This window comes from Chelmon rostratus, chromosome 18 (genome assembly GCF_017976325.1).
Source record: "Chelmon rostratus isolate fCheRos1 chromosome 18, fCheRos1.pri, whole genome shotgun sequence".
NCBI classification, from domain to species: Eukaryota; Metazoa; Chordata; class Actinopteri; order Chaetodontiformes; family Chaetodontidae; genus Chelmon; species Chelmon rostratus.
Genome location: NC_055675.1, coordinates 16,642,396 through 16,668,935, shown reverse-complemented (window position 1 = coordinate 16,668,935; position 26,540 = coordinate 16,642,396). Strand labels below are relative to the sequence as shown.

The following is a 26,540-nucleotide window of genomic DNA, read 5'->3' as shown; positions in this document are numbered from 1 at the left end:
CCAAATTCCACTTGAATTGCAGTGGTTCTTAAATTAAGACCGTTCAGTTATTGTCTAGCAGGCTGCAAATTGTTATTTTTCCAGCTTATAGCAAAGAAGACCTAAATGCAGTCATTAAACCTTGCAATCACTGGTTAACCGAGTTTTACACAGCTGTCATCCCACCCTACGTCTACAAAAAAAAAAAAACAAGCTCCATAGTGATTTGTTAAAGAAACCAGTGGTCAGTAAGAAATTTAACTGCTGGTTCACAAACTGTTATAAAAATCAATTTTATTCAAATGTTCACCAATACAAAAACAAATGGAGAGCATTCTCACAACTTCAAATCATATTTTTTTCCCCCATTCTCAGCTTGTGTTCCTATAGTGGTTACGACGTGTGTGTGCTTTTACAGCTGCGGGGATGTCACCACCCAAGATATTCTGTGTAGACACATTTCAAATGACAACTCGGTGCTTTTTGAGATGGTCCAAGGATGAGAACATGCCAAATCGTTCATCAGGAATGTGATGAGAAAGGAAGATGCAGCAACTCGACAGAAATAAGAGGAGTTGTGTCCAAAACCCTGAATAAATAACCTGTAAAAAAAAAAAATAGCACATCCTTGTAGTTACGCATACACTTAAAATCTGTGTCCACTTAACCCTCATTGAACTGCAAGCCAGATTTCACACCTTCAGAGGCTTACAATTAAGTTCACAAAACTGGCTAACTGAAATCCTGCAGCGCCTCCTTCCACAAAGTGTGTGTTGGCATGTATACAAACAAAAGTACAGGACCAAGACGCCTTATCTGGCAACACAGCAATGGTCCTGGGTATCTGTCAGCAGTTTCCTCTCAGAATTATTTCATCATAGTCAAATAATGGCGTACTGTATTTACACAAAAGCACACCGACACAGTCAGCACCTGCAAACAGAGAGGGGAGGTGAACATAGTTGACTAATGTGACCTGAACAACTGGTGCAAATGTGAGAATGAGCAGACTCTGCAGTTACAGTCTGCACTGGTGTGAACAAGTCACTTTGTTAGGGGTGACATGATTGCGCTACACTATTCAACATGATGTACGAAGAAAAAAAAAAACTTTCTGTCAGTGGTTTGTTTTGCTTATTTCACCAGTCCGATCTTCTTGGCTTCAGTTTCATAAATGAGTAACCTCCACATCTTCACTATGAAGACTTCAGCTTCTTCATCCAGAACCTTAAATAGGAGCAAAAATAAGGTTGACAGAGTTACACATGAACAAATTAGATGAGAGACACATTACCCCGTGGCTTCGGGGCTATGATGCCCACTAAGAACTACAAACTTCCTCATTTCCTGCTTTATAATAAAGACTAAACATGCTCACAAAGGATAGGAAGAATTTGGTATTATCTTCTCTGAGTAAGGCAAAGGTAGGTTTCAATAACCAGACGCAGCAGATGGTTTGTTCAGACAAACATTTGGAAGTTGTCCCTGAAAACTGTAGAAAAGGGCTGGCAAAATACTTGGCACGTGATTGGATGAACCATCCAACCATCACTGTCTACTACATGTTATCCTCAACCAAACAGAAGCCAACTGGGAGAAGACAGAAAAGCCTTTGGTGCTGTTCTATGCTCTTCTTTCAATGAAGAGACACTCTCCAGTTTTGATATAGCTGATGCTGTAGGACCATCTACGCTAACATCTTTAGGAGCTGCCATTGTTGATTATGAACGAACAGTTGCTTCTCTCGCTGTCGTCACATCTAAACCACGCCCGCCCGTAGCTGCCAATAGTTCCTTACAGGACGATGATTTGTCCGAGCACCTGGCGAGACGGATTCTCACGCCTCATGAATCTAGCTGCCTCGCAAAGTAAAGGTTTTTATCCAGCTCCAAAAATGGGTTCCAAACATGAATTCATATCCATGGAGACTCGATGTGATGATGGGGAGCAAGTCAGACTCATAATGGTATGTATGAGCTTTGGATTCAGCCATTGTTACTGCTCACATTCTACACTACCAGGAATTACATTAACACCACAGACGTCACCCTCATCATTAAATTATGACATTAAAACAGAACATTTCAACATTAGAACTAAGTAACTACTGTCGAAATAGATAATCACACCATTAACAGTCAACATGAACATCAAACTCTATGAGGGCTTTATTTATCCATTGCATTACTCACCATGGCAACATCATCCAAGATACTCTGTGGCATACTGTGAGCCATCACCTGGGAAAGATGAAAACATCACAGTCATTTCATGTTTCACTTCCCCTCCAAGTGTGAATGAAGTCAAATGTACAGACGTCACATGATCGATACCTTGGAGCAGACAAAGTCCACTAACGTTGGCTCTTCCTCTCCGATGTACTCAATGATCTTTTTATTGATCCAGGGCCGAACACGTCGTTCCATTAACGTCTGAGAAAGACAAGGGATGAAGGCACAGGCTATGTTTCAGCTGTGGAGTAATCGTGCTGACAGTATGTACATAAGGAAAGTAAAGAGGCAGAAGTGAATAAATTACTCTACTATCTTTGCCTGCAAAAGATTTTGTAAGAAATGAGACTGCTCAGAGGTCAGCAGTGCAAAATTTGTGAAAACACTTAATGTGATAATAATCTAATAAACAATTTCTCTGTGCAGCTTGACTTATTGTTTATAAACAAGTTAAAATGACAAGTGAAATGAAACAGCTCGTTTTTCTTTCTCTCCTCACCGTGTCAACCATAGACCAGTCCAGCGGGTAGGAGAACAGCTCAGGCTTCGCTGTGGGAATCTTCTCTATCAGACTCTTGATGTGTTTCCGTTTCTCCTCGGTGTTGCCTCCCTTGATGCTGGAGAGCCCGGCTCCGTCCACCCCAAGGCTTTTGTCATCGTCGTAATCCAGAGGCACGAGCTTCCTCTTGCGGGGCTGTTCGTCAGCCTCTTCGTCATCAAACTTGTCGAAGACGCTGTCCACTGGCAGCTTCTTCCTCTTGCCTGCGTTGGGTTGACTGGGGCTTCCTGTGGCGCCTGTAGAGAGGACAGGGAGCTCTGTGAATACAGTATTCAAGTTTGCTTGAATCAGCTGGAATCACTCGTCCTCTTGTTCTGCAGTGAGTGAATCCTACGCGAGATATTCAGTTTCCTTTAATGTTTGCTAGTATCCATTTCAATGATGAAAAAAATAATAATGGAGGTTTTAAAAAAAACTGCTTAAATTAATAATTCACCAGAAACATTCGTCACATTCCAGGCAGAATTTACTTTTCATGTGCTTTCTACCTCTCAGTTAGTGATTCCATATATCATCCAGAGCAAATTTCAATATCCACTGGGCTCTTTGTGCTACTTGCAAATAGGTGGAGGAAGAAATCATAACAAAGAACGCTTTGTACGTTTTTCCAGTTGAATAAAAGTTCGTGTGGAACGAGAGCAGAAATATGACATGAGGCGGGTGGTTGATAAAATTACAAAAATCCATTGAAGAGGACGTTGGTTCGTACAAGCTACTGACAACAGATGTGCCAGCTGTACATTCTGGTCTATGTAGGCGACGATCAGCAGAGACATTTGTACTGTATCTCTCACTATTGTGAGACCTGTTCGGTTGTTGAACGTCAGAAAAAAAAAAAATCTATAAAGAAGCTCTTTTCTTTTTCCTACACCAATACATTTACTGTAATACACTTAAAACAGAATGACTAAACATGTTTTAGAGGGAAATCTGGCACTATTAAGGTAGTTTAACTTCACATTTTCCTTTAGCAGTGAAGCTGTTGGCTGTGTCAGATGACGACTGTAGAATACGAAGTAACCGCTGACATGAGTTCTGGCAGCTGAGGGTTTTCATTGTCAATTAATATGTCAGTTATTTTCTTGATAGATCAATTCATCATCTTCTCTATAAAATGTCGGAAAATAGTGAAAAGCGCTCATCGCAACTTTCCAAAGCACTCTGAGCGTGTCCACGCTACAGTGAGGACTCCTCTCTTTTAGACTCACCCAGTTTGAGACTGAGGCCGATCTTCGGCCGGTGTTCCTCCTGCGGCAGGGCCTCAGGGGGAGAGTTTTCGTGGGGGATGATGATGCCGCTGGGTGACTCGTCTCCGGGCGTATTGGGGGACACGTTGCCGCTGGCCGACGACACTGAGGGTGCTGCTGTGATGGGCCGCATTGTGGGCTTCAAGCACGGTTTTGTGTCAGGGTTATCTTCGTCATTCTCATAATCGTCTTCCTCTCCCTCCTCCACCTCGTCGTCTGAGTGGGCGGGCCGTGAGCGGGCCTCTGGTCTGTCCTGGTCCTGTCGTCGGCCCCGGTGGTCTCGTGAACGCCTGTGGCGTTCCCGTTCCTCCTCAGGCTCCGGCTCCTGGATGATGGGAGGTTGTCTCAGACGCTCCTCCTCTTCCTCCTCCATCTGGACCAATAAGAGGCAAATATGCAAAAGATTAACCATCACTCACAGTGTTTTACAGAAAAGAAGGTCAAAAGACAATGAAAGCTGAACACCACAGATGTGCAGAGATGCAGAGAGACTCGGATGATAAAGTGACCTTCACAAAGACAGCAGACAGCATGCCCACTCACTGCAGATACACAGACAGGCAGACACACATTATGATCATAGACAAGCATACCCTGCGTAGCTCTGCGTCTGGATTTGGATGTCCCTCGTCTAACAGCCTCTGTCTGATCTCCTCCAGCTCCTCCTTCTCTCTCTTCCTGTCACGCTCGTCCGCCTCCATCTCCTTCTCTCGGTCTCTGAGACGCTTCTGCAGCGCACTGCCCCTAGGGGTCACACCAAAAATAACAGCCTTCATGACAATAGCCAGAGCAGCAGTATTGCATCTGCTCCTACAAGTCAGATCTGGGTCACACAACATCTGCTGCGTCTTTTTACATGTTTAGGTTCCACATGGCTCAGATCTCTGACACACGACAATGGAATGAATACCTGAGGGTTTAGTCTTCAAGCTTTAACTAAATGTCACTACATTTCTGACACTGAATTGATTAGATGTCATAAACACCACACATCTGCAAACTGAAGCTACTAAAACGCTGCATATCAGATGCAAATCATATATACAGAGGCATGTGTGCATTTATTTATCTAATACTTATTTTATTTATTTGCCCTTAGTAAACAGCACTGTAGACTTTTTTTTATGTTGCTCACCTGTAGTACTTGGGGTCATCTCTGTCATCATCATAGTCTTCAAGAAACTCTTTCAGCCGTTTGCCCTCTTTCACCTGAAGACACACAGGACAATACGGAAATGTCCTCAGGATAATATGTCTACTTCTGCCTACTGTATGACTTATGATCATAAGTTGAAAGGCACCAGTTTTGCAAGAGAGTAACATATGCACATATGCTTTTGTATATAATGCCAACCAGCCAGCATTGAAACTAATATAAAACCAGTCACATTCTGTAGTTGAATTAGTTATTAATAAAGTCTGCAAGGTTGGAAGTAAAACTAGGGAATATTCTGGCTTGTTAAATGAGAACAATGTGTACACCAAATGTTCAAAGTAAAGTAGGACACTTGCATGAAAATCAGTGGTCATTCAATGTGCTCTCACCATTTCTCGGCGGCGCTCGTCTTCCCTCTCGGACTCCTTGCTGTAATCCCGAGCCTTCTTCCTCTCCCTGAGCTCCCAGTTTTTTAGACGCTGTAGTTACAACAGTATCAGCTGAGCCACAATCAAACAGAATCTCGTTCCATCACACCAAGATGAGTATTATTGTAATTTTAATGTAAGTGCTCCTGTGATAAAGAGATCCAGAAATGTGACGTTTGAATATTTCAAGGCTGTCTCATGTGGACATAACCTACAATTAATCTTTCATTTTATTTATCATTTATGTTAAGTCTCCAACACTCCAGGGTTGTGTCTTAAAATCACTCAACATATTCACTACTCGCTATATACAGTAATTTAACACTCAGTGTCTTGCTCTATTGTAAGTTGTTTGGCCGAGAGTAAATATAGTGCACTAAGAGAGAGTTTATTTCAGACGCAGCCCAGGCAGCCTCCCACCCCTCCCTACCTCCTGATAGGCTGCCTCCTTGTCTCTGAGTTTCCTCTCCAGCTTCCTGCGTTCATACGCCTCCTCCTCATCCTCTTGGTCTCGTTTTTTCTCTCTGTCTCGGTCTCGACTCATCTCTCTGCAGACACAAAGGTAAGAATGTATTATCCTTGAATCCAAATTGGAACTAATATACAAAAGGGTTAAGTTTAAATTGCAAATAAATCAAATCTGACAGGGAAGATAGAACGACGTCAATCAGGCAGAGTCTATATTTGCCCACAAGGTCCTGAGAAGAGGTTCAATCAGCCATAGTAAGTGAAAACACCTGTGTGGGTGTGTAAGGCTTTCAGCAGCTGCAGATAGCTTTTCCTGAACATATCATTTCAGGCCTCTATACGCCGTGACTGTGGGTTCATTTTGTTGTTAATTTAAGCAGTGGTCATAGTACACTTGCATCAAAATTATGACAGTGCCAGCACATGGCCAAAGCTTGTTTTTTTGCTGCAGATGGTGGAAACAAGTTGATGGCATGTCTCAGACAGCATAATTTTGTTTGTACATCACAGCACTAGGATTCACTTGGCATTCATTGTGATTCATCTGATTTGCCTCAAAATTGGTGTTGTACAGTTTCACATAAGACTGCAACCAAGATATTATTAGACCCATCTTGCACATTGTGGCATGTAAAGAATCTGCAACATCGTCTGTATTGCACAGTGTATGGGACCCTTCAAACTAAGTCAGGCGGGCTGATGACTCTGAGCAGTATTTGTAGTCTGATTTCCTACATTTCATGCTGCAATTGGTTTCACTTAATGTAAATCACTTAAAACTGTTGTTGGCTATACATTTCCTGTTGATAAGCTGATCTCCCAGATCTGATGTGATGAATCTGTGAAATGAGTTTGTTTTTTGTCTTCACCTGGATCGGCTGCGCTCGGTGCTCCTGTCACGGCTTCTGTCCCTCTCCCAGTCTCGGTCTCGGTCTCGGTCTCTTTCTCTGGTCCTGCGGTCGCGGTCTTTGTCTCTCTCCCGTTCTCGCTCTCTTTCCCTCTCCCGCTCCCTCTCTCGCTCCTTCTCCCTCTCGCGGTCCCGTCGCTCTCTTTCCCGCTCTCGCTCTTTTTCCCGCTCCCTCCGTTCCCGTTCAAACTCCAACCGCTCCTTCTCCCTCTTGTCCTTCTCTTCTTCTAGTTTCTGCAGAGCAAAACACAGACAGGTTCAGCCAATGGCACACAGGATCTGGTGAGTCTTTGCAGTCAATTTGCTACTGGGCACAGTTCAAGTGGTTTCCAGATCTTAAAGGACAGGAACATGCCCTACACTAATCAGTGCAAAGCTTGTAAGAGAAGCTGGAATCCTAACTGGGAAAACCTGGAAGGATCATAAGGCTCTCCCTCACAAAGAGACAGCTTCTTCATTCATCTAAAGCAAAACGCTGTACTTGGTTGCTTTAAACTTGCAGCATAAACTACAGTTTAGCAAGAATGTGACTGGAAACCACTTCAATGGTCAAAAAGATCTGTGGAACATGGTGAACTTGAGGCATTCAAAACGAGAAAAAGGCGCTGCAAAAGACAATGCTTTTTCTCTCCTTAAGAGTCTTCCTCTCAGAACAAGGAAAACAAAAACAGAAAACAGGCGTCAGTCTTTTGGTGAACTAGTTGTTTGTGACTTACAGGTGTTGAACTATGGACTCAGCCCTTCGCTGCCCCTACAAGCCTTTTAAGTTAGGCCTGGGAGGAAAGCAGGTCACACGTATACAAAGGAAAAACGTTATGGGATTCTGTCTTGCTTAAGCATCATTATCATCATCATCAAAAACAACCTTTACTTCAGTGGGTAACATGGCATTCGGTAAAGTGCTAAATCAAGAAATGAACATAATGAACATCAGTTACATTTCTGCACAGATAAATGAAATTGTAGAAACGGTCTTACCCTTGCAGAAGTCTTCAGCAGCTCTTCACGACTCATTACTAACACACACACACGCAGACACACACACACACACATCCTAATTCTGCCTTTATGGGCATTACACACAAGGCTTTGAGTGTAATGTGGCAGCATTTATAGTTAAAGCACAATCTGACACAGAATTAAAGTACTGAATAGAAAGAAAAACACTAAGCTTGGAGTACTGCATCTCCAATACTTTTATGACACATATGCTGTCATACAGAGTAATGTACAGTAATCGCTACTGTAGAATTAACTCAATTTGATGTAAATTGCTAACTACAACACAGTCATGTGCAGCCACAGGCAGTCAGCTGGTCGTCAGCTAGAAACACAGACTAAACAAAAAGCCTTGGGTGTAATGCAAGTCAAGAAAAGGAAACATATTATATGAGAAAGAGGATGGTAGATGTTGGCAATAATTAATTGGCTCAGATGAAATATCATTACTCATTACTTATGTGCCTTGATTCAAAAACAAATCATGTCAGGTGTTCAATTTTGCACCCACTTGTGTCTTTTCACTTACCTCTGCAGAGTGTCTACCAGGGCTTGCTAAAGAAATATCTGACTGAATGCACAGCTCGGAACAGAAACTTATTTTAACCTAATTTTACTATTAGTATAGTCAATCAGACAGTGTACATGTCACTCATTGTTGTGTGGTTTTTGTTCTGTTTCAACAGATTTGTTTTAATAATTGTAATTTTAAAAGCCAGAGCAACAAACTGTAAAAGGGGAAAAAAGAACTCATACTGGTATTTCACTTCTGCATATTTTTTGTTCTGATTCTCTAATAGTGCACAGCTTTTTCCTGTTTCTGGTTTAAGCTTTTGACTTTGTTGCAGGACTTGGTTTTGGCATAATTTCAGCTTTTTCTTACAGTAGAAAATGTGGATGGTATACTTGAGTTTCATGCTATACTGTTTTTATTAACTGCATGAACTATGATGTATCTTGAAGAAAAAGAAAAGTAAGGCAGAGAGAGTGAAGATACTGATGCAGAGTAAGAGATGGAAGAGTCACGCGACACATACAGAGAGCACGTACCTTGGCAGTCTTCAGTTCAGCGTGCTGCTGTGGAGAGGGCGCCCCCCCACACTAGCATAATAAAAAGCTACAGCCAAAGTCACTGCAGTGGTTATTGACAAGAGTCTTTGTGCTTCAACATGAACACCATTAAGACAGACCATAGTTTACAGAGGACTCACACAGGTTCACTGACTTTCAAACCTCCGGGGCACCACCAATGTCACAAGATGACGGTCAAAAGTTTAGGCGGCACTTTTGTATTGTCAAATGGTTGGCTGAATAAAGGGCACCATAAGCCCTGACCAACACACACAAAAGCAGAGCACAGTTGCCCCTATGCAAGTCCTCAACAGGGGGACGCCCAGTATATGTATATAGTAAATGAAGGCTGATACTTACATCCTATCCTCGTAACTTTTTCCAAAGCTCTGAGATTCATCTTGCTTTAGTCACCATATGATCACTATCATAATGGTGGGGTTTAATGAATAGATTAGCTTTTAGGTAACTTTACATCGTCTCCATGCATTTTTGTGTGATGAATGAAGAATGGATCTATAATGGTCACACCTAGATAGTTTCATTACGGAGGTCACAGGTGTCAAGTCAGGCCTGAGAAAAGGTGACAAAAATACTAGCTGTCTGCCTAATTGTGGTGTTCGAACATTGAACATGAAACATTCATATAATAATATGGGTCAAATTTAAATGTTTGGTGGTGTAAATTTTAATGACTGCCAAATTGTAGTGCAGTATGCATGTTACTGAGGTCAAGAAAAGCTTGGTAAATGTGTCAGCTAAAAAGTGCAAGCTCTAGGAGTGAACTATGTGAGCAGCTGCTGTCCAAAACCTGTAATGTCAACTACAAGATCAAAGGAGCCACTTTACCTTGTGAGTGTCACGAAATTTACTAATCTCTCTGGAAATCAGGTCTCTCTTGTCCTCCTCCATATCAATTGTGTTAATGTCGTCCTAAGGAAAAAGAAATACCAATGAAAAAGTCAGATAAAACTTTACATTTTAAGTTCCAAGACAGCAAGTATACAAGTCAGAGAGGAGTAAAAGAAGGTGGTATACCTCTTCTTTTTTCTCCTTTTTCCTCTTTCGTCGCTGGGAGTCTTCATCCTGTGAAGGTGCGTTGAGTTCGGCAGCATATTCCCGCATCAGTCCATCGATAGCACCTTTGATGATCTGATCCTTCTTCTTTGTCTCCTCATCTAGAACCTCTTCCTCATCATCTCCTCCTTCTTCAGCCTTCTTATTCTGCCAGAACAGAAATAAAAATCCTAGTTTAGTGATGAGTTAATTGTCTAATTTAGTTATTGCAATAAATTACCATTTTGAATGGTTAACAAATCTAAGATGTGGGGATTCAGAGATCTGGAACAAGGCTATGTAATAATAACCAATTTCTGAGGCAACAAATACAGGCACGCTGATCAAACAGAATTATACCCCATTCGCAGTTTTCTTCTTGGCCTTCCACTCATCCAGCTGAGCTTTAGTCTTCGCATCTACCTTCACCAACAGATTTTTGTCTCCAATTTGCAGGTCATGAAGCAGGCGCAGTGATCGCAACGTGGACTCTGGCTCCTTATACTCACAAAAACCAAAGGCTGCAACAGATATTGACATGGAAACATACATGAAGGCAGAATCACAAATGGCCATGCATGGTTTAAAAGGATACCAAATATAAAATAAGTTATATCTGGTTGGTTTTAAGTAAACTCATCTTGTAAATTTAGAGCTGATCACCCAAGATGGACATGGATGAAAGTTCTTCCTGACATAATGATGCATGATGTGTGTATTATAACTTACCTTGAAGCTTGCCAGAGGCTCCCTGGACTCTTTTCCAGCTAAGAACAATTCCACATTTCTATAACATGAGCACAAAGAGAAAGAGTTCAAGACTCAAGTAGACTTACTTTTTAATGCTGCTGCACAGGATTCAAAAAAAAAAAAAAAAAAAAGTGGAGTAGAATCAAATCTGGGTCATTTCAGAGAAATCATGGATGTAATTTTCATGCCCATCAAAATAATTCTTTTTGGATTACAAAAATATTCCATAACTGAGTGACCTGAGTACATGCAATACTTGTAAATCCCTCTCTGCCCCTTACCGCCAGCAGCTGTCTGATCAGCATGTCTGAGGCTTTCTCTGATATGTTCCCCACGAACACTGTGGTAGTGGGGCCGCTCTCATCGCTGTCTTTGACTCGCACAGCAGCAAGGTCCTTCTTAGGGACTGCAGGCTTACTGACCACCGACACAGACGGTACCATTACAGTAGGGGTGGAGGTCATGATGCCCACGTGAACTGGGATCATTGGGGTTCCTGCAATGCCAAAGGAAATGTACATCAACTTCAAAAAAAGCAGTCTGGAATGATTTCTGATTCTTTCTGATTTCTGTAACTTCCAACACTTACGTAACTCTGTAATAAAAGAGCGCAATCATGAAACCTTCCAATAATAAGGCCCCTTTTACAAACAGGAAGGCTGCTTGTGAACATTCTTCAAATAGTATGTTTAACACGGCGTTTAACATTCCTTAAAATGAAAGAGGCTGTCATATGCATTTATTTTATGGCAGGTGGTTTCTTACCTGAGGGAAAGCCAGCAAACTGAGGGGGCATCCCTGGTGGGGGCAACAGCGGCCGGTTTAAATGAGGGGGGAAGGACATTGTGGGTGTGAATCGGACCGACCTGGTGATGGAACAGTGATTCTCATTAGCAGTTTATCTACACATGATATGTTCAACTCACACTTGTCTGAAATCTTCCGAACAATGTAAATTCATCATCAGGATTACTGCTCAGACATATGCAAATCAATTTGCTAAAAGGACCACTGAGGAAAATACTGCCATGTTGTGTCTTTACTTTCACAAACAAGTCTGACAACGATTTGTGACTTTTGCTATCAACTGTAACGCTACTTGAAGTTAGCTTAGATAAGTGGGGTAAGTTAACGTTCGCTAACTTAATATCAGCTAGCTCCGCCGTCGAACTAGCATTACTCTGTTTTATGGTGGTATAACGTTCTGTGTTGTTTTTAATAGCTCAACCTCAATTTCAGTAACCGTTAAACTAGCATCATAGCTAGCTAAAGCTAGCATTAAGCACGCTACTATACCCGGCACAAGTAAATTAGGCTAAGCTAATATTAGCTAGAAGCTGGTGTTGACTAACAACAAAAACTGACTTAAGAGGGCTAAATATGACTTCGGAATAAACGTGGAAATGTCCATATATACATACCCCGAGTTAGGTCACGTACAAAGTGATAAAAACCGCTATCAGAAGGTCATTAATTATGAAAATCTTTGACACGTTCAGAATGTTGGATTAGCACGGTAGCTAGTCACGGGCCTTCTGAAACATTGACGCAAGCGCTTTACGTACCAAACTACAGGCGCACTTGTTTTGTATATCGGGACGTGGCCGCTGGACAGAGCTGGAAAATGTGATTGGGCAACCGGTAATAGTTAGTACTACTTCACAAATACTACTAGTAGTAATAATAACAGCAAATTACTACTTCTAACAACAACAACACCTATAACAATAGAGTAAATACTAGTACAATTAACAACAATAATAATAATGATAATAATTTCAGAATCGGCTTTATTGGTATGTTTGCACATACAAGGAATTTGACCCTGGTTTAACCATTGCACCCAATGTACGTGCATAGGAAAAATGGCATACAAAAGACTGCACAATAACTTAAATGGTGCAAATATATAAAACAAACAATAAATATACAAAGAAAGAATAATATAAAATATATACGATGAAATGTATAATGCGTGTTGATATTGTGTAATGCTAATTATATTGTATGTTACTTGGTGATTGTACAAGTTCCTCCAAAACGTGTTAAAATTTCAAACTTTCGGTTTTACTTATCAACTTTAAAACCATCATTGGAAGCATGTAGACTCATCAGTAACAACACTAAACAACTCGTAAATACCAAATGTGCCAGCTAATTGTTCAGTTTACATTAACTACTGATTAATATATTAGTTTATTAGCTGGTGTAAATCAACAATCACCTCAATGCCTCTGTTGATTTTGGAGTACGTTTTAACTATCAGAGTGGACCTCCTGATTAAATCTCTCCATGCTGAGCGCGATAATCCTAATATACATCTATAATGCTTTATTTTAATGTTGAAAAAGTGCTATAGTGCATTAATATTATGCATGTTGTTGCTACAGAATACCGAAGTGGCTGGTTACCATGGTGTTCTTGTTGTCGGTACTATTGCTCTGTGACAGCAGCTGTGCCGCGAGGGCTGCGTCTGACAAGCCGTGACGTCACTTTAGGCGGGTTTTTCATGGAAAGTGCTAGAAGAAACGAAGCACACCCTTCTGGTGTTAAATATTCTTCCGTCAGATTAAAGAGATCCTCATTTTTTGCTAGAAAAGAAACGATGTTCCTGTGCTTTTTATTGTATAGATTTCTTATGTTGACGCAGATATTTGTACCTCATTAGTAAATGGCGGCAGCTAGTCTGGTCGGTCAACAAAAATTTGATCTCTGAATAGCTGTCTCTCTGTGTCTATCTTGTGCAATCCTTTTGGCATAAACTGCCACAAGGTGGCATCAATGGTGCGATGCGTACAAGCATTGACTGAGTTACATTGCAGTATTTCTAAAGGTACCAGGTTACCTTTAAAACTAGGTGCTTTATGCGCCGAAGAGTGCCCGCAAATAACCCTTGTTGTCTTGTAAAGCATAAACATAGTTCGACTTTGTTTCCTATCATCATTCCCATCACCTTGCGCTAACCAACATTTTATACGGTACATTATAAATACATATATATACGTTTTTCATAATTTGATAATTGCCTGATAACATCAATAATCACGTTTATTCACGTCTTCTGTATACGCTCATGTCAACACTCGATTTGATTTTTTACAGCCGTTTCCTTGAATACAATTGCTATTTCACTGACTGTCCTGCAGTTTTAGTGGTAAATGGTGCACCGCGGATGGATACGGCCGCACACTGAAAGCACGGTGTATAAAGATTCCGGTCTATTAAAAGGAAGTCCCTTTCCATTACCCTGCGTCAGAGAGCAGAAGGGACAGTATATTGGCTGCATTTTATTCAAGATAAGTCAACGAAATAAACAAGGTATGTACACAAGTATTCTGCTATCATACTGAACACAGTATCCTCTTTTAATATTTGAAATTTGTTAACCCATGACCGTGCTTTGGTTGACTGTATCCACGATGAGAGCTCATGAGTCACGACGATAACCTTAGCATCATAAGTGTCTCGTGGGCCACAGCTATCACATTAATGCTGTCAGTTGTCGGTTTTCGTCGCTGTTATATAATGTTTAATCCTCACAGAGAGATTTTCGTGTTTTTGGCCGATAATTTGCGATGCTGAGTGGTTAATGCGGCACTCTGCAGGCTTGGGTTGCACCAAGGCAGGTGTGGTGAAGATGACAACGCCGACTCGGTTTATGTAACTGAGCTAGCCGTGTTCAGAACACACACTCGACCCATCTGGGCCAGCTCACAGAACAGGGCTCGCATCACAAAGCCATATCTCTTCACAACTGAACATTTAACGTTAACTAACTGAAGTCTAAGGTTATTAACGTACGTTTGATTTTAACTTGTTGGTATCGTCCGTTACGGTAAATTTTACTGCTGTGTAACTAATATGAAACACCTGATTTGGTTAATGATGGCATACACGTGGTTTCTGATTAATGCTCTGCGATATTTTCAATGACAAGTCATTGTTTTGCCTTTTCTTCGGTTCATGGGGCTAAGGCCGCCGTTTATAGATTTAGTCGACGTGACAGAGTGACTTTTAATGTTACAATTAATAGCATTTTAATCACAGGTGAACCTGTAGTGCGCATTTTCATATGATATCGATATTTTCGTCCGTAGCCGTTCCTTAGCACGTGTTTGCGGAGTCCATTGTCTGTCGGTCGACGCCATGTTGGTTAGCGGCTAACGAACAGCTAACTTCCGCCGATTTTCGTTAACATAATGGCAGCTGTCCACTTTCACGAAACCGGCTTGACGACATGGTCAGATTTTGATGCCGTAATACGTCTCATGAAACCGGAGTAATTAGCGATTTAAAGTGAAATAAAGCTCGCGTTAGCAAATGGCCATTTTAACCTTACAAGATCTGTAGCAGTCTACTGTTGAGTCATTGTTTTGGTTCTCCTCTAAAGATTATGTAGAAAGCGTGTTTTTTTTCATTTTGTACTATTTTGAACTGGAGGCAGTTTGCTCAGACATTGCATTTTGTGTTTGTGCAGATGCCTGAAGAAATGCACCAAGAGGAGGAGGCTGAGACCTTTGCCTTCCAGGCAGAGATCGCTCAGCTGATGTCCCTGATCATCAACACCTTCTATTCCAACAAGGAGATCTTCCTCAGGGAGTTGATCTCCAACGCCTCTGATGTAAGTCTGTAGGAGCTTGCCATTGGTCATGCCACACAGTACTTTTGATATTTATGTTTAACAGGGTGTTTAATGATGCTATTCATAGTAGTTGTCATGATGATGCTTCAAAATTGATTTTAGGACCATGTATGCTTTCATAATGGTGCCTGTAGTCTCAATGTATTTTGTCACTGTTTTACAGGCTTTGGATAAAATTCGCTACGAAAGCTTGACTGAACCCTCTAAGCTGGACAGCGGCAAGGATCTGAAAATTGACATCATTCCCAACAAAGCTGACCGCACCCTGACCCTCATCGACACTGGAATCGGCATGACCAAAGCTGACCTGATTAACAACCTGGGTACCATCGCCAAGTCTGGCACTAAGGCCTTCATGGAGGCCCTGCAGGTACTACAGTGGAACACGATCCATATTGCAGCCTGTGCAATATTAATGCAAATGGAACACAAGTCAACATGTGATGTGTATTGTCAGTGTTACATTGCATCACAAAAAGCTCTGATAATCCTAGTCCTTCAGTGTTGAGTACATGCATACTTAAGATCAACGTTTTTAATCCCCAGCTGGGGAAATTTGATCAATCGAATGTCAATATGTATCTTACACATTGGAATAACTGCTGTAACCTTTTTTTATATATCTGTATACAATATGGATTTTATTTATGTTCCAGTGCCAATAAATGGCACTTCTTTGGGTTTGTTTGCATTATTAAACTACTATTAGATACATACTTAAGTTAGTTAGCAGCAGTTGAAATGACCTGCCACCTATGCCATTTGAAAGAGATAGTTGGCACCAACTTGGCCCCAAGACCAATACTTGGGATCAGCTCAAGACATCTCTAGATAATGGATTTCAATTCAGACTATTTTGACTGCTGAATACTGAAGTTCTAAATGTGTTCCTCTAGGCTGGAGCTGACATTTCCATGATTGGTCAGTTTGGTGTGGGTTTCTACTCTGCCTACCTTGTTGCTGAGAAGGTGGTTGTCATCACCAAACACAATGATGATGAGCAGTACGCCTGGGAGTCCTCTGCCGGAGGTTCCTTCACAGTCAAGGTCGACAGTGGTAAGTGCCTGAGTCCTATTACAGAATGAAAGCTGTTGAGATGGCAACATATAGTCAGCTGCTTTTGAACCCAGCTAAATTTATGCTGTTTACACAGGATTAACACACCAGTGCCCTAATCACACGTGGCCACTTGTTTGCATCAGTAGCCACTGCTTTTAAAGGACCTCAACTTTAAACCCTATGACAAGATTTATTAAGATGCTCAGTATCATGGAATGGTGCAACTTCCTAACAACACTGCGTTTTATTTGGACAGAATGTGTTTATGGATATACAATTTGGTTTACAGGTGAGCCCATTGGTCGTGGAACAAAGATCATCCTGCACCTGAAGGAGGACCAGACAGAGTACATTGAGGAGAAGAGGGTCAAGGAAATTGTCAAGAAGCATTCTCAGTTCATTGGCTATCCCATCACCCTGTTTGTAAGTATTGAGTTTCACCCTAAGTTTTAGCAAGTTAAAACACTTTTTTTTTTTTAAATTCAGTGAAGTTGAACTCTACTCATTTTTGACTTGCAGGTGGAGAAGGAGCGTGACAAGGAGATCAGTGATGACGAGGCAGAGGAGGAAAAGGCTGAGAAGGAGGAGAAAGAGGACAGTGAGGACAAGCCAAAGATCGAAGATGTGGGCTCAGACGATGAGGAAGACTCCAAAGACAAGGACAAGAAGAAGAAAAAGAAGATCAAGGAGAAGTACATCGACCAGGAGGAGCTGAACAAGACCAAGCCCATCTGGACCAGGAACCCTGATGACATCACAAATGAGGAGTATGGCGAGTTCTACAAGAGTCTGACCAACGACTGGGAGGATCACCTTGCTGTCAAGGTGAGCGATGCAATGCAAAAGTAACATGTCCTCTTTGAGAACATGTTAATGTCTCAGTCAGTACTGTGGCTTAAACTGAAGTCCAAGTAAAACCTTAAGTGAATTCTTTTCTCTGTTTACAGCACTTCTCCGTGGAGGGTCAGCTGGAGTTCCGGGCCCTGCTCTTTATTCCTCGCCGTGCACCTTTCGACCTCTTTGAGAACAAGAAAAAGAAGAATAACATCAAGCTATACGTCAGGAGAGTCTTTATCATGGACAACTGTGAGGAGCTAATCCCAGAGTACCTGAGTAAGTTGACTTGGATTTTTTTTTCCCCATTCAAATAACATTTTGTTCTACAATGGTGGGCGGACTATTGCGCCACCTACAGAAAGCTGCTTTTCTAGATGGATACAAAGGCATAATGAAATGCTCAGATGGGTCTCAGTAACCCATGATTTGTGTTAATCTCCAGACTTTGTCCGTGGTGTGGTGGACTCAGAGGATCTGCCCCTCAACATCTCCAGAGAAATGCTACAGCAGAGCAAGATCCTCAAGGTTATTCGCAAGAACATCGTCAAGAAGTGTCTGGAGCTGTTCGCCGAACTGGCTGAGGAAAAGGAGAACTACAAGAAGTTCTACGAAGGGTTCTCCAAAAACATCAAGGTATCTAAAATAAACAAGTGTAGAGCTACATTGATGTATATATAAAAAAAATTAAGTTTTTAATGAAAGTTCCTCCTTCACAATGCACTCATGTCTTCAGTACATCTCCATGGATTCATAAGGTTTCCCTTTTAATTTTTTTAATTTAGTGGTTGCTTTACCTTCTAGCTTCCCACAGCAGTATAATAGTTTGTTTTTAAAAGTCACTACATAGCTGACAAATAGTTCTAGTTTTTGTACATTAACAATTTACATAAGCTCATGCAGTTATGCATCACTTAGTTCAGTGTGATACACATGGTATAGTGCTCATGTGCTGTAGACTAGTCACTTTGTGCTGTAGATCAGTCACTTTTAGTATTACTACATGATAACCCCCTCTGTTTTGGAGTGTGTAGTATGGGAACAAAATGCTGAAAGATGAAGAGGTTATGTCTGTTGCACCTGGTCACGATCAGCGTTTTAATTCAGTGTCTTTACTGAGCTTAACAGCTACTTATCCTGGATAAATGGTATCAGGGAGATGATTATCTTGGATTTACTCTTCCCACTATGAGTGTGGAAGATGATGCAACATGAGCAGTTGAAGGGAATTTGATTCATGTCCAAAATTAAGCTGGGTAAAGTGATTTTGGCTACTGGTGTCTTGCGTTGCTTTAAATGAGCATGTAATAACAATTCATTGTCTGTCTGTAGCTGGGCATCCATGAGGACTCTCAAAACCGCAAGAAGCTGTCTGAGCTGCTGCGCTACCACAGCTCCCAGTCTGGGGATGAGACAACCTCCCTCACAGAGTACCTGACCCGCATGAAGGAAAACCAGAAGTCCATCTACTACATCACTGGTGAGTTTGTCTCTTGGAAAAGCAGAATTTTTGTTTTCTTATTGTCCTCAAAACGTTTATCTTAAAGCCTATACATTTTTATAGAAAATAGCACAATTTTTAATGGTTTACGTATAAGCAGATATTATCAACTTTGTCACAATAGTACTAATTGTTTTTTACTTTTTTGACTTGTCCAGGTGAGAGCAAGGATCAGGTGGCCAACTCTGCCTTCGTCGAGCGCGTCCGCAAGCGTGGCTTCGAGGTCCTGTACATGACAGAGCCCATTGACGAGTACTGTGTCCAACAGTTGAAGGAGTTTGATGGCAAGAGCCTGGTCTCTGTCACCAAAGAGGGTCTGGAGCTGCCTGAGGATGAGGAGGAAAAGAAAAAGATGGAGGAGGATAAGGCTAAGTTCGAGAGCCTCTGCAAGCTCATGAAGGAGATCCTTGACAAGAAAGTGGAGAAGGTCAGTGATCCTAATGAGCTGAGATTCATGTTGACCTCCTTTTCCTTTCATATTGTAGGATTTAGGCTCTTACGAGTTCACAACTACAGTTGACAGTGTTTTGTTTGGAAACAGGTGTCCTAACTGGTCCTAAGTTGTACTGGTGAGTTTTACAGAGTTGTAAGGAGGCCCTTAAGTCTTGTGTGCCCAGAATGAGCTTTTGCTTGACAAACAAGTTTTGACTAGTGGTGGTTGTGGAGAAAGTGCAGAACCTTGAAAATGAAACTCCTGAGTGTGATCTAACAGATGCCCGTTCAATGTTTTATTCCCATTTGACTTAACAGAATGTGAAACTAAAACTTCTGAAAAGTTAAACCAGTTACCATTTTATTGGCCAGAATGTGCGCAGATATTAAATTGCTCTACACAGACTAGACAGTTAAAGTGTGGAATTGAGTTTTGCCTTGGACATGCTGGTGTGTTGAGCATTCTCTTCTAACATGACTGTTCTGCATGTTTTCATTAACTTGAATTTTAAAAATGTGTCATCGTGCTACGCATGCTTTGTTTTAAGTCTTAACATCCTCTGTTTGACTCTACCAGGTGACAGTGTCCAACAGACTGGTGTCTTCACCCTGCTGTATTGTGACAAGTACTTATGGCTGGACGGCTAACATGGAGAGGATCATGAAGGCCCAGGCACTCAGGGACAACTCCACCATGGGCTACATGATGGCCAAGAAGCACCTGGAGATCAACCCTGACCACCCCATCGTGGAGACTCTCAGGCAGAAGGCAGATGCTGACAAGAACGACAAGGCTGTGAAGGACCTCGTCATCCTGCTGTTCGAAACCGCCCTGCTGTCCTCAGGCTTCTCCCTGGATGACCCACAGACCCACTCCAACCGCATCTACAGAATGATCAAACTCGGACTGGGTGAGGACACGCAGCAGATCAATATTAGACTTTTTTTTTTTTAAACACACACAACCTTCACTTGTCCTAATCTAATAAATGGTCTAATCCTTGTCTTTAGGCATCGATGATGACGATGTTCCCACAGAGGAGGCCACCTCTTCATCCGTCCCAGATGAGATTCCTCCCCTAGAAGGCGATGGTGACGATGATGCTTCACGCATGGAAGAAGTTGATTAAACAAACCCTCCCCTCCCAGATTTCTAACACTTTAGCTTCACTTTTCAATTGTTCATCCTTTAAAACTGCAGTAACTGCAAAACAAATAGTCGTTCATGTTGTGTGGTGGACCAGTGTTGCTCTTGTGTCTAGAGCATTACTCTGCAAGACCTTTTTAAGAAAAGCAGTTTTGGTTTTCGCGTTCATGGTGACAGCACATATGTTTTAACGAGTACCCTGTTGCACTGAGTTTTAAATGTTGGAGTGGTAAATGTGTGAACATGGGAATGGTACATTCCATTATCAGATCAGGTCTGGAGGTTTTGGGAACGTTCTGCTCATGTGCAACACTGCACGCTGCATGGAGAGAGAGGACTGTATGATTCCTTGCCTGAGTCCAGGCTTATCTGTATTCCAAGTCTTGTTTTGCAAAAAATTAAAGATGTAATACCTTATGTTTGGTCTTTCGCTCCGTTTATTGATTGTTTTTAATCAGTGTTCTCATAACTCCATACAACTTTGTAAAGTTTTTAAAAAGGGGGGGGAAAGCAGGGTTTTGATTGGATCATGTGGGATTTAACGTTTTGACTTACAACTTGCATGTTAGAACAACTGTTCTAAGTGACCACTAGGTGGGGACATACTCCATAAGTTAGTGTCAATCGCAAGTTCTAGGCAAGGTCTCAACAGAAATATCCAGTACATTTCCATCAGGAGCCTCAAATTGTTAGAATTCATTCATACTACAGCTGTGCAACTTTGAGCAAGCAATGTATTCCCACTGGAAAAACCTGTGTGTATATATTGGTTTTAGTAAATATCCTGTGTAGTAGTATGGACTCAGGCTGTCAGAGGTGCAGGGAAGTGCAGAAAGTCATGATGCATTTACAGTGAAATGGCTTCAAACCCTGGATAAGATTGTAAGTATAACTAATACGCCTCTAATGCACAGGGGTCTAAACTTTATGGCACTGCATTGCGTTTTCTCCATTTTAAGTGCACACATTACTGCACTGCATCACGTTTTTTCCACTAGAAAGGCGCCGTAGAGGATTTTTCATCACGTTTCCTTGCACTTTAGGCCACCGTAGAGAGCACTTAATCATGTTCATCTACCACAGAGGCATCCAAGAGGCTCTTTTGCTGCATTTATTTGCCAAACATTTTGTTTCGACAAGTGCAACTCCATGACACCAAAGCAGCCTCAGTAAAACAGAAATTAAGTCACCTTTTATACAGCCAAAATCATCAAAGCTGGGTGTGCAGCCCTTTGAAAACTTGCTATCAATGTGTTGAATTGTCATTTCTTTGAAACCAACTGATGCCAAAAGACACCTTTTCACGGAAATGCTGATATGCTCGTTCATTCACAAATGTGTCACCAGTGATTTTCAGCTTCCACAAATTGCAAATGCAAGTGTCACAAGCAACATCTGAGTGAAGCTACAAGCCACACAGTAGAGTAGATCATATACATTATCCAGGAAGGGGAAAATTCAAATCCCTCATGCTAGCTTGTCATTCAGTGTGCCAGTACAAAAGTATGTGACAACCTGGACACACGTGAGTTTCTTGAAAGTGTGAGGCATCAACAGCTGAACTCTTTGGGGGGAAACGTAAAGCATAGTCTTTCCTGGAAGTCATGTGTTCTGTACGACTGAGGGGGCGGCAGCAGCTTTTCTGCAGTCATCAGTGAAAACGGCGAAGCGTGGGCGTCCATCCCTCCTGAACACACACTCACACACACGCTCCACCAGTCAGAGTGAGCGGGGAACTACAGCCGTGTCATTCAGAAACACGCTGAAGGCTACAGCGACACCTCTAATGCTTTAACTTGACCACCTTCTTCATTTGCATTTGTACTGTGGAAGATAATTTAACAGTAATAATATCCATGTATGAGTGTTCACTGCATATTTGCATACTTATCACCACATAGTCGAAGCTAAATTGCAATAAAAAGTGCATCCAGAATTAGTTTTCATGTTTGAAGTTTAAAAAACACACATTGACCTTAAATAGAAGAATGATGCACTGAGGTACAGTAATCTTGGTAGTTGTGCAACAGTGTTGGTTTAACACAGGATGCTCATGTCTAGAACCAAGCGGTTATGCTGTGTATGTGTCTGAATGTTGATGCTGTACCTCCATCTAGAACCAGATTAATGTAAGTGTGATTGACTGTTTTACTACCTAAAAGCTGTGAGTAACCGGGTCTAGATTGAAAAAGAGAAATCAAAGTAAAATGCATTTTACACATAAAGGAAATTGGTGATCTGCTTGTGTTAAGGTCTCTGTCTGGTTCCGCTGGTGGAAATTTCCTGGTGAAGTGTCATCAAGAGTCAGTGCGGGTTTCCCTCACAACAAAGTTGAAAGGTGCTTCTACTCTGACTTGTTTTAACGAGGGACTTCCTGTGGAAACATTTGACTCCCCTGTGTAAATCAACCCACAAATGCTGAGTGCTTTAACTGGAGAGGGGTTCCTGGTGTTTCGGCGGGCTGGGGCGTTAACATTTGCTTGCACTGTCACAGCTCTGGTGACCTTTGTAGCCTGCCGTCTCTTTTCTGTGTATCGTGCGTCTGTGCAGAAATGCCAAGAAACCGGCTTGAAATGTGTTGACGGGAAGACTGCGTGCCCTACTTAAAAAGAGCTCTTGTTCTGCCGTAGCTGCACGAATGCTCGCTTTAGATTCAGGTGATTCTGGACCAACTTGTCAAGCTTTGTGTGCATCCCTGCCTCTATGTGTCTCTTCATATTTTGTGGTGACTTCAGTGAATAAGATTAGATTTACTGTGTTGCTGCCTCAACAATGATAACAGGCCACCACTGTGAACTGCGGCCTTTCTATCACTGCAGAATCTGCAGATAACTTGATTCAAAGGTGTACACCGGCATTACATGCTGCAACCACACAGTCCTGCAGGCCTGCGTGCAAACTGACGAAATTAAGTTTCCATGACATTTGCAATGCAAGTTGCCAGAAAAAACACAACTACTACTCATGATCTGAAACAGTTGTGCTACACGCATCGCGCGTAGTGTTACTTCTCATATTTGAAAGCACTTGGTAAATACTAGAGACAGGAACAACACCCACGCGGGAAAGGAAGGAAGCAAGATGTGCAGATAAAAGGCCTACACAAGAGAAATAAAACCTTCTATCACCAAGTATAAAATGCTGCAACCCACGAAAATCATAACCTTTGTGACGATAGGGTGGAGAGTCACACGTGGTCCATCACACTGTCTGTGTTCCACATGTACAGTAAAGGAGTGCGAGGTGGTGGAGGCCTGAAGGTCTGTGGTCCCGAAGCTGCTTCTTCAGATCCACAAAAAAAACATTTAAAGCAAAAGATATACATCTGAGGAGATCTGCTTATTCGGTTTCACAGTGATGATTAAATAAGAAGACTGATGCTTCTGTCATCTTTGTGTGATAAATATGAAGCTACTGCCAGCTAGCTGGTTTGCTTAGCTTAGCACAAATACTGGAAACTTGGGGAAACAGCTAGCCTGGCTCTTTCCAAAGTCCACCTACCAGCACCTATTAAGCTCACAGAGTGACTCGCTATACCACGTTTGTTTAATCCAAACTAAAAGTGTAAAAATGACCATTTCTTAGTCAGGACCCGCAGCGCCACAACCAGCAGGGACTCCAGGAAGTTTCTGGTCCCGGCCAAGAAGTAGTCTGGCTCACAACCACCAAGAAATGCTATTTGTTGTGTTTACACTCCTTTTCTTGTTCAGGTCGAATGAACAAGAGCAAACTTTAGAGATACTGGTGAGCAGATTTTGAACCTGGCTAGCTGTTTCAGGTCTTTGTGCTAAGCTAGCTAGCAGTAGCGTAAGGACATACAAGGACATCTTCTCATCTAACTCTCAGCAAGAAAGCATAAATAGCAAAAAATAAGCATATTAACCAAAATGTCTTTTAAAACACTGGCTCCCAACCTGGGGGTCTCAACCCCCACTAGGGGTCACCAAAGCCTCATGGGGGGCTAAATATACAACAGGCCTGTATCTCAGCATTTCATTCATTTCTGTGAAGGGAACTAAATGAAATAGTTGTGTTTGAAGCTCAGATTATCTTTTAAGATATAAACTATAAAATCTCACAGGATAATAACAGCACTGCACTACACCCACAGAGCCTCCACCCTCTGCTAAACAGCCTCATCCTGCGTCAGAGAAGTACTCAGGTAAAACAACCAAAGAGCTGATAGAGCAATGGCCAAGCATCAGGGAGAAGAAAACACAGAATAACCAAAAAAAAAAAAAAAAGAAGAAGAAGCCTATTAAATATGTGAGTTAAAAATTAAATTATAGTTGCATAAAAAGTTCCTTAAAATATCTCTAATATTCACAGGAAATAATCAGCTCAAAATCATTCAAATTGCTGAAACCTCCTGCAGATACTGTCTTCACTATTTGGGTTAACTGTACACTTGTATGTGTTGAATACCAGTGTTTTTAAAGGATTTCTGCTGCCCTGTGAGAACACAAAGATCGTTTCAGGGGGCTCCAAAGTGATTCCGGGCATCGCCAATGCAGTCTGATGCTCACACTGGCTAGTATAAGTTACAATAAAAACACTCAGCCTGTGTCATCCCTGTAGTCAGAGCGAGAGCCCGGAGTGACTGGCAGGGGGCCTTAGGTCAGAGGTCCCCACATCTGCGGCCTTTTCTAACCCCATCACACCACCACCTCTTTTGTCTGTCATCTGCAGCACTGAACTGGAGACTGGAGATGCTGCCATTGTGACGCACTACTTCAAACTGGGGTGTAGGACGTTGTGAAATGAGAGGTACAGGGAAATTCCCCCATCGAGCAGCTGTGAGATTGATAAACCAGGGGGAAATCTCACAATTCTCGCACTTCACAGTCAAATTCGGGCTTCAGTTTGATGCTCCGTGAATCATAATAGTGGTCTGGTTTACGAATCAGTGTAGAATGCAAAGAGCAGATCAGACATGTTTGTTTCGAAATTAACGTGTGCTGTCCTCGCTCGACGAAACTGGAGACAGTGAAAGGAATATGAACAGAGAACAGAGAATATGGAGAATTTCATGACTGACTTGATGTAGTTTGAAATGAAAACGTGCAGTAGCGGTACAGACCTGGACCCCTCCAGCCACAGGACCAGGGCTGCTACTATTATTTTCATCGTCGATTTACCTCTTAATTATTTTCTCGATTAATGGATTAGTTGTTCGGCCTATAGATGGAGAAATGGAGAAAAATGTTCATCAGCGTTTGCAAAAGCCCAACATGATGTCCACAAATGACAAAGACATTCAGTTTACTGTCCAGAAAATAGTAAGAACCAGAAAATACTCACATTTAAGAAGCCGCATTCACAGAATTTTGGCTTTTCTTTTTTTTTTCTTCCTTACTGAAACTGATTAATCGATTATCTTGTGATTCCCTAGCTGACAGCTAATCGATTAATCCTTGCATCCCTACAGAGGACATCTGCAGATAACCTTGTAACACAGTGAGCATAGAAATGTTTTAAGATCAATGCCAATGTAGAAATGGTGGAAGATGATGACAAAAATTCCGACATTAAGCACGTCACACCTCAGGAAAGAAATCTGGGTGTTATGCTGCCATGTTTAGCCACATTAGCACTGTGGGTCTGTCGGTCAGACTGAGTTATCTGAACATCTACTGGATGGTTTGCATTTCTAGCTTTGGAATGTATTGTTCATGCTTTCATGGCCCCCTGAGGGTGAATCCTAATGACTTTGGTGATGCCCTGACTGTCCATGCAGCGCCACCATCAGGTCAAGGCTTCAATTTGTCCGATACTCTGGTTTATTTAACAGATTGGTTTTCAATTAAGTATTTTTGCACAACTTTGGATTTTTCAAGTATTATTTAATTTTTTTTTTTCATCGTTTTGTTTTACAAGCTTCTTTTTGGAATACACTTTAAAGTTCACCTGTTGATAATTGCCTGCTATTTTATTTAGTCATTATTCCTGATTTAAAGCACTTGACTTGGACTTTGTATATGAAATGTGCTTCATAAATAAGGTTTATTATCATTATTATTATTGTATTACCTGTAATACAAACAGCAGTGACCACGAACAAAATCTTTTAGCGC

General features: G+C 41.7%; 2 protein-coding genes across 2 annotated transcripts; one reads left to right on the top strand and one right to left on the bottom strand.

Annotated features, from left to right (window-relative positions):
* Positions 1-256: 256 nt before the first annotated feature.
* Positions 257-12,410, bottom strand: rbm25b (RNA binding motif protein 25b). The gene is made up of 17 exons (XM_041958609.1): positions 12,273-12,410; positions 11,617-11,717; positions 11,133-11,347; positions 10,831-10,888; positions 10,462-10,622; positions 10,084-10,269; positions 9,895-9,978; positions 6,938-7,209; positions 6,031-6,148; positions 5,562-5,651; positions 5,152-5,225; positions 4,610-4,760; positions 3,978-4,389; positions 2,710-3,005; positions 2,313-2,411; positions 2,172-2,219; positions 257-1,206 (listed from the first exon to the last, which is right to left on the bottom strand). Exons 2-17 carry the CDS (start codon positions 11,693-11,695, stop codon positions 1,114-1,116), a joined length of 2,436 nt encoding a protein of 811 aa, XP_041814543.1. The 5' UTR covers positions 11,696-11,717; positions 12,273-12,410; the 3' UTR covers positions 257-1,113.
* A 1,636-nt stretch (positions 12,411-14,046) lies between these two features.
* On the top strand, positions 14,047-20,883 carry hsp90ab1 (heat shock protein 90, alpha (cytosolic), class B member 1). The gene is made up of 12 exons (XM_041958373.1): positions 14,047-14,169; positions 15,329-15,472; positions 15,657-15,863; positions 16,390-16,549; positions 16,842-16,975; positions 17,072-17,377; positions 17,500-17,665; positions 17,832-18,022; positions 18,719-18,866; positions 19,046-19,314; positions 19,897-20,230; positions 20,331-20,883. The coding sequence occupies exons 2-12, from the start codon at positions 15,329-15,331 to the stop codon at positions 20,447-20,449; spliced, it is 2,178 nt and encodes a 725-aa protein (XP_041814307.1). The 5' UTR covers positions 14,047-14,169; the 3' UTR covers positions 20,450-20,883.
* Positions 20,884-26,540: the final 5,657 nt, after the last annotated feature.